General features: G+C 41.7%; 1 protein-coding gene across 2 annotated transcripts in view; it reads right to left on the bottom strand.

Moving 5' to 3' along the window:
- The window catches only part of LOC124776843, a 140966-nt gene that overhangs the window by 75991 nt on the left and 51269 nt on the right, over window positions 1-13706 (bottom strand). For both annotated transcript variants that reach the window (XM_047252007.1, XM_047252006.1), the window contains exon 3: window positions 6000-6174. In XM_047252007.1, the coding sequence (XP_047107963.1) occupies window positions 6000-6174 (175 nt within the window). The remainder of the gene's footprint in view (window positions 1-5999; window positions 6175-13706) is intronic.

The following is a 13706-nucleotide window of genomic DNA, read 5'->3' on the forward strand; positions in this document are numbered from 1 at the left end:
AAAGAGAAAATTTGCTATGCAATATGAAATCATCAACCCTGCATGCAGAAAAGCGATTAAAACAATATTATATTCCAGATTTGGCCAACAAGGTGAAATGAATTATCCTTAATTGTACAAAATGTTTTAAAGTGACTAAGAACTCTACGCCTTCTCACCCCTTATTCAAAGAGAGTGAGCCACTATATCGTTACCACATGCATTGTACTGGGTCTCTTGCATCGATTTGCAAAGTATACAACCACATTTAAGTATCAGTGATGCATTCACCAAGTTTACTTAGTTGCAATTTGTAACAGTAACATCTCAAAGGTACATTGTTGCTATCTTTTACAGTTATTTCAGTTTGGATTTCTTTCACGCGAATTTTCATAGCTTATTTTAGTATCATTAAAAAAAACACTGAATATTAAAATGAAATGTACGATTACTGAGGAATAGCCGCAATAAATGGCAATACTCAAAAATACTGCCAAGACAGACAGTAAAATTTCCTAGCATGTAGTAATTCCATGGAAACATTTTGATTGCTAAAAAGTTCATCAAGGTGTCTGCAGATTTTCAGAGGATAAAATTCATGACTTTTTGATTACTTATTTATATCTAAAAAGAAAGATGATGAAACTTACCAAACAAAAGCGCTGGCAGGTCGATAGACACACAAACAAACACAAACATACACACAAAATTCTAGCTTTCGCAACCAATGGTTGCCTCGTCAGGAAAGAGGGAAGGAGAAGGAAAGACAAAAGGATATGGGTTTTAAGGGAGAGGGTAAGGAGTCATTCCAATCCCGGGAGCGGAAAGACTTACCTTAGGGGGAAAAAAGGACAGGTATAAACTCGCACACACACACATATCCATCCACACATACACAGACACAAGCAGACATTTGTAAAGGCAAAGAGTTTGGGCAGAGATGTCAGTCGGGGCGGATGTGCAGAGGCAAAGATGAAGTTGAAAGACAGGTGAGGTATGAGCGGCGGCAAATTGAAATTAGAAATTAGCGGAGATTGAGGCCTGGCGGATAGCGAGAAGAAAGGATATGCTGAAGGGCAAGTTCCCATCTCCGGAGTTCTGACAGGTTGGTGTTAGTGGGAAGTATCCAGATAACCCGGACGGTGTAACACTGTGCCAAGATGTGCTGGCCGTGCACCAAGGCATGTTTAGCCACAGGGTGATCCTCATTACCAACAAACACTGTCTGCCTGTGTCCATTCATGCGAATGGACAGTTTGTTGCTGGTCATTCCCACATAGAACGCTTCACAGTGTAGGCAGGTCAGTTGGTAAATCACGTGGGTGCTTTCACACGTGGCTCTGCCTTTGATCGTGTACACCTTCCGGGTTACAGGACTGGAATAGGTGGTGGTGGGAGGGTGCATGGGACAGGTTTTACACCGGGGGCGGTTACAGGGGTAGGAGCCAGAGGGTAGGGAAGGTGGTTTGGGGATTTCATAGGGATGAACTAAGAGGTTGCGAAGGTTAGGTGGACGGCGGAAAGACACTCTTGGTGGAGTGGGGAGGATTTCATGAAGGATGGATCTCATTTCAGGGCAGGATTTGAGGAAGTCATATCCCTGCTGGAGAGCCACATTCAGAATCTGATCCAGTCCCGGAAAGTATCCTGTCACAAGTGGGGCACTTTTGGGGTTCTTCTGTGGAAGGTTCCGGGTTTGAGGAGATGAGGATGTGGCTCTGGTTATTTGCTTCTGTACCAGGTCGGGAGGGTAGTTACGGGATGCTAAAGCTGTTTTCAGGTTGTTGGTGTAATGGTTCAAGGATTCCGGACTGGAGCAGATTCGTTTGCCACGAAGACCTAGGCTGTAGGGAAGGGACCGTTTGATGTGGAATGGGTGGCAGCTGTCATAATGGAGGTACTGTTGCTTGTTGGTGGGTTTAATGTGGACGGACGTGTGAAGCTGGCCATTGGACAGGTGGAGGTCAACGTCAAGGAAAGTGGCATGGGATTTGGAGTAGGACCAGGTGAATCTGATGGAACCAAAGGAGTTGAGGTTGGAGAGGAAATTCTGGAGTTCTTCTTCACTGTGAGTCCAGATCACGAAAATGTCATCAATAAATCTGTACCAAACTTCGGGTTGGCAGGCCTGGGTAACCAGGAAGGCTTCCTCTAAGCGACCCATGAATAGGTTGGCATACGAGGGGGCCATCCTGGTACCCATGGCTGTTCCCTTTAATTGTTGGTATGTCCGGCCTTCAAAAGTGAAGAAGTTGTGGGTCAGGATGAAGCTGGCTAAGGTAATGAGGAAAGAGGTTTTAGGTAGGGCGGCAGGTGATCGGCGTGAAAGGAAGTGCTCCATCGCAGCGAGGCCCTGGACATGCGGAATATTTGTGTATAAGGAAGTGGCATCAATGGTTACAAGGATGGTTTCCGGGGGTAACAGACTGGGTAGGGATTCCAGGCGTTTGAGAAAGTGGTTGGTGTCTTTGATGGAGGATGGGAGACTGCATGTAATGGGCTGAAGGTGTTGATCTACGTAGGCAGAGATGCGTTCGGTGGGGGCTTGGTAACCAGCTACAATGGGACGGCCGGGATGATTGGGTTTGTGAATTTTGGGAAGAAGGTAGAAGGTAGGGGTGCGGGGTGTTGGTGGGGTCAGGAGGTTGATGGAGTCGGGTGAAAGGTTTTGTAGGGGGCCTAAGGTTCTGAGGATTCCTTGAAGCTCCGCCTGGACATCAGGAATGGGATTGCCTTGGCAAACTTTGTAAGTAGTGTTGTCTGAAAGCTGACGCAGTCCCTCAGCCACATACTCCCGACGATCAAGTACCACAGTTGTGGAACCCTTGTCCGCCGGAAGAATGACGATGGATCGGTCAGCCTTCAGATCACGGATAGCCTGGGCTTCAGCAGTGGTGATGTTGGGAGTAGGATTAAGGTTTTTTAAGAAGGATTGAGAGGCAAGGCTGGAAGTCAGAAACGCCTGGAATCCCTACGCCTGGAATCCCTACCCAGTCTGTTACCCCCGGAAACCATCCTTGTAACCATTGATGCCACTTCCTTATACACAAATATTCCGCATGTCCAGGGCCTCGCTGCGATGGAGCACTTCCTTTCACGCCGATCACCTGCCGCCCTACCTAAAACCTCTTTCCTCATTACCTTAGCCAGCTTCATCCTGACCCACAACTTCTTCACTTTTGAAGGCCGGACATACCAACAATTAAAGGGAACAGCCATGGGTACCAGGATGGCCCCCTCGTATGCCAACCTATTCATGGGTCGCTTAGAGGAAGCCTTCTTGGTTACCCAGGCCTGCCAACCCGAAGTTTGGTACAGATTTATTGATGACATTTTCGTGATCTGGACTCACAGTGAAGAAGAACTCCAGAATTTCCTCTCCAACCTCAACTCCTTTGGTTCCATCAGATTCACCTGGTCCTACTCCAAATCCCATGCCACTTTCCTTGACGTTGACCTCCACCTGTCCAATGGCCAGCTTCACACGTCCGTCCACATTAAACCCACCAACAAGCAACAGTACCTCCATTATGACAGCTGCCACCCATTCCACATCAAACGGTCCCTTCCCTACAGCCTAGGTCTTCGTGGCAAACGAATCTGCTCCAGTCCGGAATCCTTGAACCATTACACCAACAACCTGAAAACAGCTTTAGCATCCCGTAACTACCCTCCCGACCTGGTACAGAAGCAAATAACCAGAGCCACATCCTCATCTCCTCAAACCCGGAACCTTCCACAGAAGAACCCCAAAAGTGCCCCACTTGTGACAGGATACTTTCCGGGACTGGATCAGATTCTGAATGTGGCTCTCCAGCAGGGATACGACTTCCTCAAATCCTGCCCTGAAATGAGATCCATCCTTCATGAAATCCTCCCCACTCCACCAAGAGTGTCTTTCCGCCGTCCACCTAACCTTCGCAACCTCTTAGTTCATCCCTATGAAATCCCCAAACCACCTTCCCTACCCTCTGGCTCCTACCCCTGTAACCGCCCCCGGTGTAAAACCTGTCCCATGCACCCTCCCACCACCACCTATTCCAGTCCTGTAACCCGGAAGGTGTACACGATCAAAGGCAGAGCCACGTGTGAAAGCACCCACGTGATTTACCAACTGACCTGCCTACACTGTGAAGCGTTCTATGTGGGAATGACCAGCAACAAACTGTCCATTCGCATGAATGGACACAGGCAGACAGTGTTTGTTGGTAATGAGGACCACCCTGTGGCTAAACATGCCTTGGTGCACGGCCAGCACATCTTGGCACAGTGTTACACCGTCCGGGTTATCTGGATACTTCCCACTAACACCAACCTGTCAGAACTCCGGAGATGGGAACTTGCCCTTCAGCATATCCTTTCTTCTCGCTATCCGCCAGGCCTCAATCTCCGCTAATTTCTAATTTCAATTTGCCGCCGCTCATACCTCACCTGTCTTTCAACTTCATCTTTGCCTCTGTACATCCGCCCCGACTGACATCTCTGCCCAAACTCTTTGCCTTTACAAATGTCTGCTTGTGTCTGTGTATGTGTGGATGGATATGTGTGTGTGTGCGAGTGTATACCTGTCCTTTTTTCCCCCTAAGGTAAGTCTTTCCGCTCCCGGGATTGGAATGACTCCTTACCCTCTCCCTTAAAACCCATATCCTTTTGTCTTTCCTTCTCCTTCCCTCTTTCCTGACGAGGCAACCATTGGTTGCGAAAGCTAGAATTTTGTGTGTATGTTTGTGTTTGTTTGTGTGTCTATCGACCTGCCAGCGCTTTTGTTTGGTAAGTTTCATCATCTTTCTTTTTAGATATATTTTTCCCACGTGGAATGTTTCCCTCTATTATATTCATATCATGATTACTTATTTAGTTATATTCATGACCTCTTAAAATATGTGGTATACAATGACAAAAATACATTTTTATGAATGTGAAAGCTGGCTGAAATGAAAGCTGAATGTAATAATTCTTATATCACTTGAACTGTATGTTAGCATCAATAATGTAATTACATATTACTTATGGTACACCATTCATCATATGTTATAAAAACATTTAAGTCCTACATAGGTTAAAACTTACAGTTCTCCTTAAGACAAGAAATAATTTTTAAGATGCAAAATTTATGTCAAATGTTGAGCTTACAAGAAAAATATTCAGTGTTTAAGTTTCTTAGCTAAACATGAAATTTCAGCTTCTTCTTTTACCTTTCTATAACAGCTCTTTTTTATTTTTGTGCTATTTTATTTCTTGAACTGTTCTTCTTTTAAGATTGGCCACTTCATTTTCAACAGATTTATTCCTTTTTAAGGTTTCTATTCATTTGATGAAGCATTCTTCACAGCTAGTATAACTGATTTTATAATTTCCACATTCAGTTGTTTCTCACTTTTAAGTAAACAACCTAATAATTGTATTGCATTGTAAACACTTCTTTCTGCAACACCTGTGTCTTGTTCTAGGTTTTCAACTAAATTTTCTTTGTTAACAAAAAAGCCTCTTTCAACTGCAACATTCCCATGAAACATGCATAACAATTTCTGCATGAACTTGGTGAAGTCAAGGTTCGCAATTTGCAGTAAATACATCATAAAGTGATCAAATTCATCCTTCTTAGGATTGATCTGTTTCAGTTGTTTTTCAGAATATTCACATAATTTAAAGTATTCTTTTTTCACTACGTCAGCTCCTTTTGGAATCATGTTTTTTTGACACAATGAAGTCACACTCTCAAATTTCTCCACATGTGCACCTGAACTGTGCCTGACTGACACCCAAAAAAATATTCATGAGCGCCCACTCAATTTCATTACCATTTCATTTCATTCCTTGCATGACCACCTGTTAATTTTCATTACTTTTTCATGAATTTCATTGTTTCCAAGACCTGTACAAACACTGTTTATCGAAATGCAACATAAATAAAGTTTTTAGAAATTGAGGTGCTACCATGGATTTGCTACACACCAAGGCCAGATAGTCGCATACCTTTCAAATGACTTTATCAGTCAAATGGAAATAAAATTTCATACCTTCTTTGCTTCTTTATCTTGGCTTTTGGGGCACTGAGTTTGGTTCCTTATGTGAGGCTTCTCTATATCACTGACGTCACACATCAAGTCTGTAGTACTGCTCCCTACTGAGGAATTGGCTGTTGATGATAATATCTGATCTGCCTTCTTTCCACAAATGGACCCCACTTTGGACCTGTTTTTCAAAATCAGCATTAAAAGCACATTTTGCAAATCCAGTAAATAATTAAAGGCACAAGTTTTATACAGAACCATTATCAAATGTATTATTTGATTAAGGGCAGATTGTATAAACATCACTGACTGGAGATCAATTCTGACCTTAGTTCAGAAACTGAACTCTGTTCATGACTCTGCTCTATTGTGTAACACTTAAGCTGGATCCAATGAAGGAGGTTCAATGTTGATCTAAGTAAGTGCAAAACATGCTTGGCAACACTGTTAAAATCAACTACTGACAAGATTATCACATTTTGATTGCACATATCGGTTACACATCATGGATACACTGTATTTATGAGGGAGAGTTGGAAAGTGGCGCACAGAAATTTTGTTTATCCCCTGGTATTGGCATTTGAAATGTTGAAATCTCATGACAAAATAGTTTGAACTTTGTGCAATAGAAGGTCTTTTGTTTTCACGTGCAGCTCTAGTGAGAGAAGCCTGAACTACAAAACAAACATGGTGTGCATATTACTGTCGTCAACTTGCGATGAGCAGGAAAGTGTAGTTTGACATTTGTAGGCCAAAGGGAATAAACTGAGTGAAATTTACTGGGACATGAGTGGTGTGTATGGGGACAACTGTCTGGACCGTAGCAATGTCTCCAGGTGGTGCCCATTTTTCCAAGAGGGCTGTGTGAACCTTAGTGATTCGCCATGCTGCGAGTGGCTGGTAATAGCTGCAACCCCACAGAATGTTGGAGCCATTGAGGCAGCAATTTTTGAACGACCAGCATGTGCAACTGTAAGCCGTATCACAGCAATTCAACATTTACTATGGTGTGGTGTACGATATTGTTTATGACACATTGAAATTTCGTGAAATTAGTGGTTGCTGGGTGCCTAAGAGCCTGACAAACAACCACAAGGGCCAGCGAATGATAAGCTTGGATCAGTAAATGGGTTTTGCCAGAGAAGAGCATGACTGTATGAAAAGAATCGTCTCTGGTGATGAATTGTGGGCATACCACTACATGCCCGAAACCAAGCAGACCCCTATGGTGTGGAAACATGCTGATTTCCCAGTAAAAAAAATTCGAAGTGACTCACTCTGCTAGCAAAGCACTTGTGACCGTATTCTGGATATGCAAGGTGTGTTACTGGTGGACTTTGCTGAACACGGGATCACTGTGAATGCTGCAGCTTACATTAAAACTTTGATTAAGTTGCATCATGCCCTTCACGACAAATGCCACAACATTAATGCCAATAGCGTCAAACTTCTCCGTGACACTGCTCAACTCCATATTGCTGTTCCTGTTTGTGAGAAAATCATCAAGTTTAGGTGGGAGGTGCTTCAGCATCCACCATACAGTCAGGACTTTGCACTGTTGGACTCATCTGTTTGGTCCTACAAAGAAATTCCTGTTTGGCCAATGCTTTGCAACAGATGGGGACATGAAATCAGCTGTCTGCAGATGGCTGTTCTCCAACCAGACAGACTTCTACAAACAGGGCACATTGAAACTGGTACCACACTAGAAGAAAAGTGTTGAGAAGATTGGTAACTATGTAGAAAAGTGGGTAAAAGATGAAAGTTCATTTGTGATTTTTTTTGCTTTGTTACCTATTAAACATTTTAGCAGTAAAATTATTGTGCGTTACTTACCTATCTTCCCTTGTATTATCGAAGGTATCATGTTGTAAAGATGGAAAAACATAAGGTTATGACCTTCAAACTTCTTCATAAGTGACAAAGATTTACTGCTGGAAATCTTATGAGGTCAATACAGAGATACAATAAAAGACAAAAGAACTGATAGTTGTACGGGCAACAAAGAAAAGGCACGGAAAGGAATTTCTTGCTTTTAATTCACAGAACATAGGGGCAAATTGTGAGTGAAAAAGTTTGAAAATATGGGCCAAGAAAAAAATTGCACATGACAAGCTATAATTTTAAGAAGCACTTTACAATTATCACATGCCACCTTAACGAAATTACACATGCTATGTAAACTGGGCCAAAAACAATGTCATAACTTTTCATGGTTGGAATGCATAGAACTGAAAGCAGCAATTCTGTCAGGCTTACTGTTACCAAAAGAGGACATAAGCTAATTGTAGCCCTGAACTTACAATTTATTCTCATTTGCAGTCCCTGCAATGACAATGCTGATTTTCATCCTGCAGCGATACGTAGTGCTTTGTAGTATGTACATTTTAATATATTCTGATTAATGTTTATGAGATGAACTGGTGGCATAACAGTGGTTTACAATATTATTTGTGATGTTCTTGCTTATTTCTTTTTAGATTCAGATTTAAGTGAAAAGCAAATCAGGCTTTTATATTGATCCTTTGTAAATTTATTTCAATTTTGTAACTGTTTTTATGTAAATTCACTGTTAATAAATTCCCACACATGGTATCGTGACTCCTGTTAACTCCTTTTCTGTACATACTGGAAATGCTTCACAGATTTCTATAAAATACAGTGCAACCCGTTTCAAGCTCCTCATTCAATGCCTTACACCAATCATAATAATTATTAGTCATTTCAAAGAATTGTTACAAGGTTAGTTGTTATCTGCACTCGTTGGTCACGTACCCAATAATTTCTTAACTGGACATTACTCATTTAAAAAAGTATTTCAAGGTTCAGCATTGTGTGGGTGGCATATTCAGATATTTGCTTCATATTTTTGTGCTAATAACTTCTTTATTATTTACTTCTTTTTAACTCTTATTTTCGCACAGCATAAGCACTGTTTTACAACGCCACTATGTTTTGATCTGATGATTGCAGCTGAACTCATCTTGATTGGCAAAATTTTGCTAGTTGAAGATGATCCTACATTATGATGATAAAATTCTGAGATTGACATTTTTATAACATAGATACCTGAATTCAGCTTAACCTGAGGTCAATTTGTGTGTTAAAGTAAGGTCAACTGCTTTACAGAATAAGTTCCAAATGTATCAACACCAACCAACAAAATACTGTAAAATTCAATTATTGCCCTATTAGGGCAAAACAATACTTTATTAGTCTTATTTTTTGTCTGCTGTATTGTGTGTGCTGAAGAATACTAAAGGAAAAATGTAAACTCTAACAACCAGAAATGTCACAATTAATAAAATATTCCGGGCTATTAAGCCTTTGTTGAATGGATTTTACATTGAAACCATATGTTTTGTCCCCCTCTGCAGACGACATTTTCAAGAGCGATCATAGCTTCTTTGGGTGTCTGATTTATATCTTGGCTCATTACTGACTGCAGCAAAATTATGTTTATATGTGCTCCCTTGCAGTGGCATGAAGTCACATGCTCTGAAAAAACGAGTGCAACTGGTCATTTTTATTTCCCATCATCCACTGTTACTGTCACCCCATGATGGTAACATTATACATATCTTCTTCAGTACCAGGATCCAGATGTCTTTCAGTTTCACCTCATGCCCTCTTCCTTCCTCGGGTGTTTAACGATCCCTACGGCCTCCCAGCATAGCCTTTCACGGTACTTGCTTGTGGCTGCCAGTACTTGAGTCCTATCAAAATGAATGTGGTGGTCTCCTGGTTGCAAAGCATGTTCCACAACAGCTGATCTGTCAATCTGGCACCTTTTACAGTTGCCCTTGTGCTGGTTTTCTTTTGACTGTTCTTTTCGTAGTACCAATGTACAGCTCCCCACAATTATACAGAATCCTATAAATTCCTGTTTTCTCCAGGTGTTTGTGACTATCCTTGGGCAATTTTAGGTGATCCTGTATTTTCTGAGTAGAACTTTTATTCATCGCGTATCTGCAACCTATGTTTGTAGATTATCACAATGTTCCATTTCATCAAGATTTTTCCTCTGCAATAAATAACGTCCTTACCGAAAGGCAGGAAAACTTTCAATTTCACAGGCACTCGTGCACCACTATGATTTTTGCATGGCAGTCTTAATGCTCTTTTACCTGAGTGGACAAATAACTGTTCTTCAGCAATACATTGGTGAAGTGTTCCTTGCTCTATTCGCTGATGTTTTTATGATGCTTTTATTTTGTTGAGGGTGAAATCCATCTGAACACAGCATATTAGCACCAAATGTTTTATTAATTATGAGAATACTGAATGTTAGTAAGATGAACCTCAGTGTTCCATTCCTCATTTATGTGTGTACCTACACTATTCCACTATTCCTCTATAAGATGAGCTGCCCACCTCACTCACAGCACTGCTTGTATTCTCTATCCAGAATTTTCCACTGTCATTATATCACTGTAATATAATTCATGTATAGCATTGTCACAGGTATTATGCATCAATTTACTAGAGCTAATTTCTTTGATTCAGGAGTGCTTTATTCCATTAGCTACGATACCAAATGTTTGTCAGTGTTTTAGAAACATCACAATGAAATTAAAATTTCATAAGAAAGAATATTTTAAAAAGGTGACTGTGGACAAAATACATTTCCAATGACAGTGAGGAGAATTATATTGTCATTTTCCTAAAGAGATGATGATGTTGGCCATCAGACACTGGATCACTGTGCTAAATTCACAGCATACAGTTCTCTATCTGTCCACTAGAACGCACTATCATAATGTGTAATTCACCATTTTGCCACAAAGGAGTACTAGTTTGCCTTAAAATAGATATGACAAAGTGTTTAAAAACCCACCAGACAGAAGCATTGATCCTAATTCTTTCAAATTTTCTGTGGTCAGCATATATTCAAAGCCTTACTGCATCCATTATAGGTTTAGCTAATATCACTAATATCAATGATGAAAGCTTGAATTAGTTACTGATAGTTTTCTCCTGAAATCCTCCTCAACTAAAGTTGTGCTGTAGCAAACTATATAACACAAATACTGCTAAGGAGGATTAACGAAAAATGTGAAACCTAAATTAGAGTGTCCATATTGAGTGTTGAACTAAATTTATTTTAAGCATATCAACAAGTTACTGTTGCACCATGTCACTTAGTTTTGAGGACACTATCAATAGACTAAATCACACAGCAACACAATGAAATCTCTCTGCCTATGTATCTCTCTCAAACTGGAGCTAGAGTCATTTAGCTACTAGCATACATAAACTGGAAAATAATCATGTCTTTCAGTCTGAAAACAATAAATTTTTTTCTTTATTTGTTCTGGGAATACCCGTGACACTAGGTGAAGAACTTTGTTTCTGAAATGGCATATGGCGAATTCCTTCATGATAATTAAAATATCCACGGGTGTACTGCCGGTCTACAGTGTCCAACGGGCACAATATTTCGGCAATCATACATTTCGCCATCATCAGGTGAACTGACGGACTGAGCTCCTCTGAACGTGCCGGTACGGACATCCATATGCTATGGCTGTTCCTACCTCCGCCCGTGGCGCACTCCCTCCGCCGTCCACGCCTGGCGGCATGGTCGTGCGGTGGAACAGATTGCGACGGCGTCTGAGATGACGTCGGTGTGATGGCTCTGTCCGCCGTGGTCGTCACAACTATACATTTGCTCGATTTACTCTTGATTAACCCAATCGCTGGTTCCCAAGCCTTGCTAAGATTACAGCCACAGTCACGGTTTAAGAGGTCGTCATTGGTGCGAATTTCGATGGCCTCTCTAACAACGCTGTCCCAGTATCTCGACGTCTGTACCAGAATACTCGTGCGTTCATACTCCATAGCGTGATTTTCCGACAAACAATGTTCAGCGACCGCCGACTTGCTCAGATACATCAGTCGAGTGTGCCTCTGGTGTTCACAGCATCGATCCTCGATGGTACGCATCATCTGACAAATATACGACTTGCCACATTGACATGGAATCTGGTACACGCTGGCCTTCCTCAAACCGAGGTCATCTTTGGCGCTCCCCACCAGTGCAAGAGTTTTAGTCAGAGGACAAAACACAGTTCCGACCCGGTGTTTCTTCAAAATGCGGACTTTTTCCCCCGAGAGTGCGCCTGTATATGGAATAAACGCAGTGCCTACCTCTTCCCTCATGATTTCATCCATCTCCACAGGTTGTGCTGTATTGGTTGGAGAGCACATTGAATCTGCCACTCTGAGTACCCATTTTTTCGAAATTCAGTTCTCAGATGTTTCAATTCCTGGGGTAGACTCTCTGTGTCAGAGATAGTGCACGTCCTATGTACTAGAGTCTTAAGTACCCCATTCCTCTGTGAGGGGTGGTGGCAGCTGTATGCGTGCAAATACAGATCAGTGTGCGGAGGGTATTTAAATCGGCCGCCGCCGCGACCGAACCCAGTTCCCCTGAGCAGCCATAGCGTACGGATCTCCGTACCGGCACGTTCACAGGAGCTCAGTCCATCAGATTCTGAACTCTTATCAGTAGTAACTCTATAGTATATTAGTGGGAGTAAAAGTTTATCTAACAGTATCCAATTTGCTACTTGTATATACTCATCATATTCATGGCAAGATATTGGTGTAACTGTGCAAAAATGACAATGTCCAAGATTGTAAAATTATTATGGAGATATAAAGATTGTCCCTTACACAAGCAATGTGGACTTTCTTTGGATACAGTTTGTGAATCATCCTGAAATGCAGAAGGACCAAAGCAAGAAGTAGTACCATCCACCAGAAGATAAAACTGTTTCGTTTTATATCTAATCAAATGCAGACACATTTAGCATGCTTTTACTACACAAACAACATATGCAGTAGTGCTAAATGTTCGAATACACCTGTGTAGTGCAGGAGTGGATAACATGCCACTCAAGAAAACAATGTAATTTGAAAAGTTAGTCGTGTAGATGGGCATGAATGCCCAAAACTGGTTATGGCATTACAATAACACTTTTTAAAAGAATTTGGGCTAGCTTCACCAATCAAAATGGAATGTTTCTGTGAGTAGAAGAGAAAGCTGAAAAGCCAAATCTCTACCTGGAAGACTTAAGTGTGTATGCATTGATTCAAGTGGTCCAATGTAGGTGTTAAAATATACAAAGGGAGGGTTCATAATGAATCTACGATTTGAGTAGAAATGACAGCCGCACTTCTGTAAAATTTAGAAAAGCGGATCTCAAACCCTTAAAGGGGACTTAAAGTAATAAGGTTAGAAGTTTGACAGGAACGCTGGGAGATGAGCTAACACTGACAGGCATCCTAATAATAGCCCAATCATCAATGTAAAAGGTTGACTACGTGGAAGACTAACTGAATCTTACGACAGGTATGGAATAACCACGAGTCTGCCCCCGACATCACAGGGGAGAATAAATAAAGACAGCCACTTTCAATTAAGCAAGGCTTGGGAACCATCATGGTCAAAGCACAATGGCATTCTATGTGGAAATCTGTTTCCATCAGGGTACTTAAAGAAGATGAGTGCACATTGTTGCCATGCAGGTATAGACCAGAATTGAGTGCCGGCTGTGGTGCAACTAAGGACATTGGCTCAAGCTCCAACTTCATGCTTCCCAGACCACCACACTAGATCAATGTCTGGAGCTGGCAAAATGGGGTTGAGGGAGGATTTAAAGCTAGTACCCAGCAGAAATCCAGTCATCAAGAATGCCTGAAGACAGT

This window comes from Schistocerca piceifrons, chromosome 2 (genome assembly GCF_021461385.2).
Source record: "Schistocerca piceifrons isolate TAMUIC-IGC-003096 chromosome 2, iqSchPice1.1, whole genome shotgun sequence".
Lineage (NCBI taxonomy): Eukaryota > Metazoa > Arthropoda > Insecta > Orthoptera > Acrididae > Schistocerca > Schistocerca piceifrons.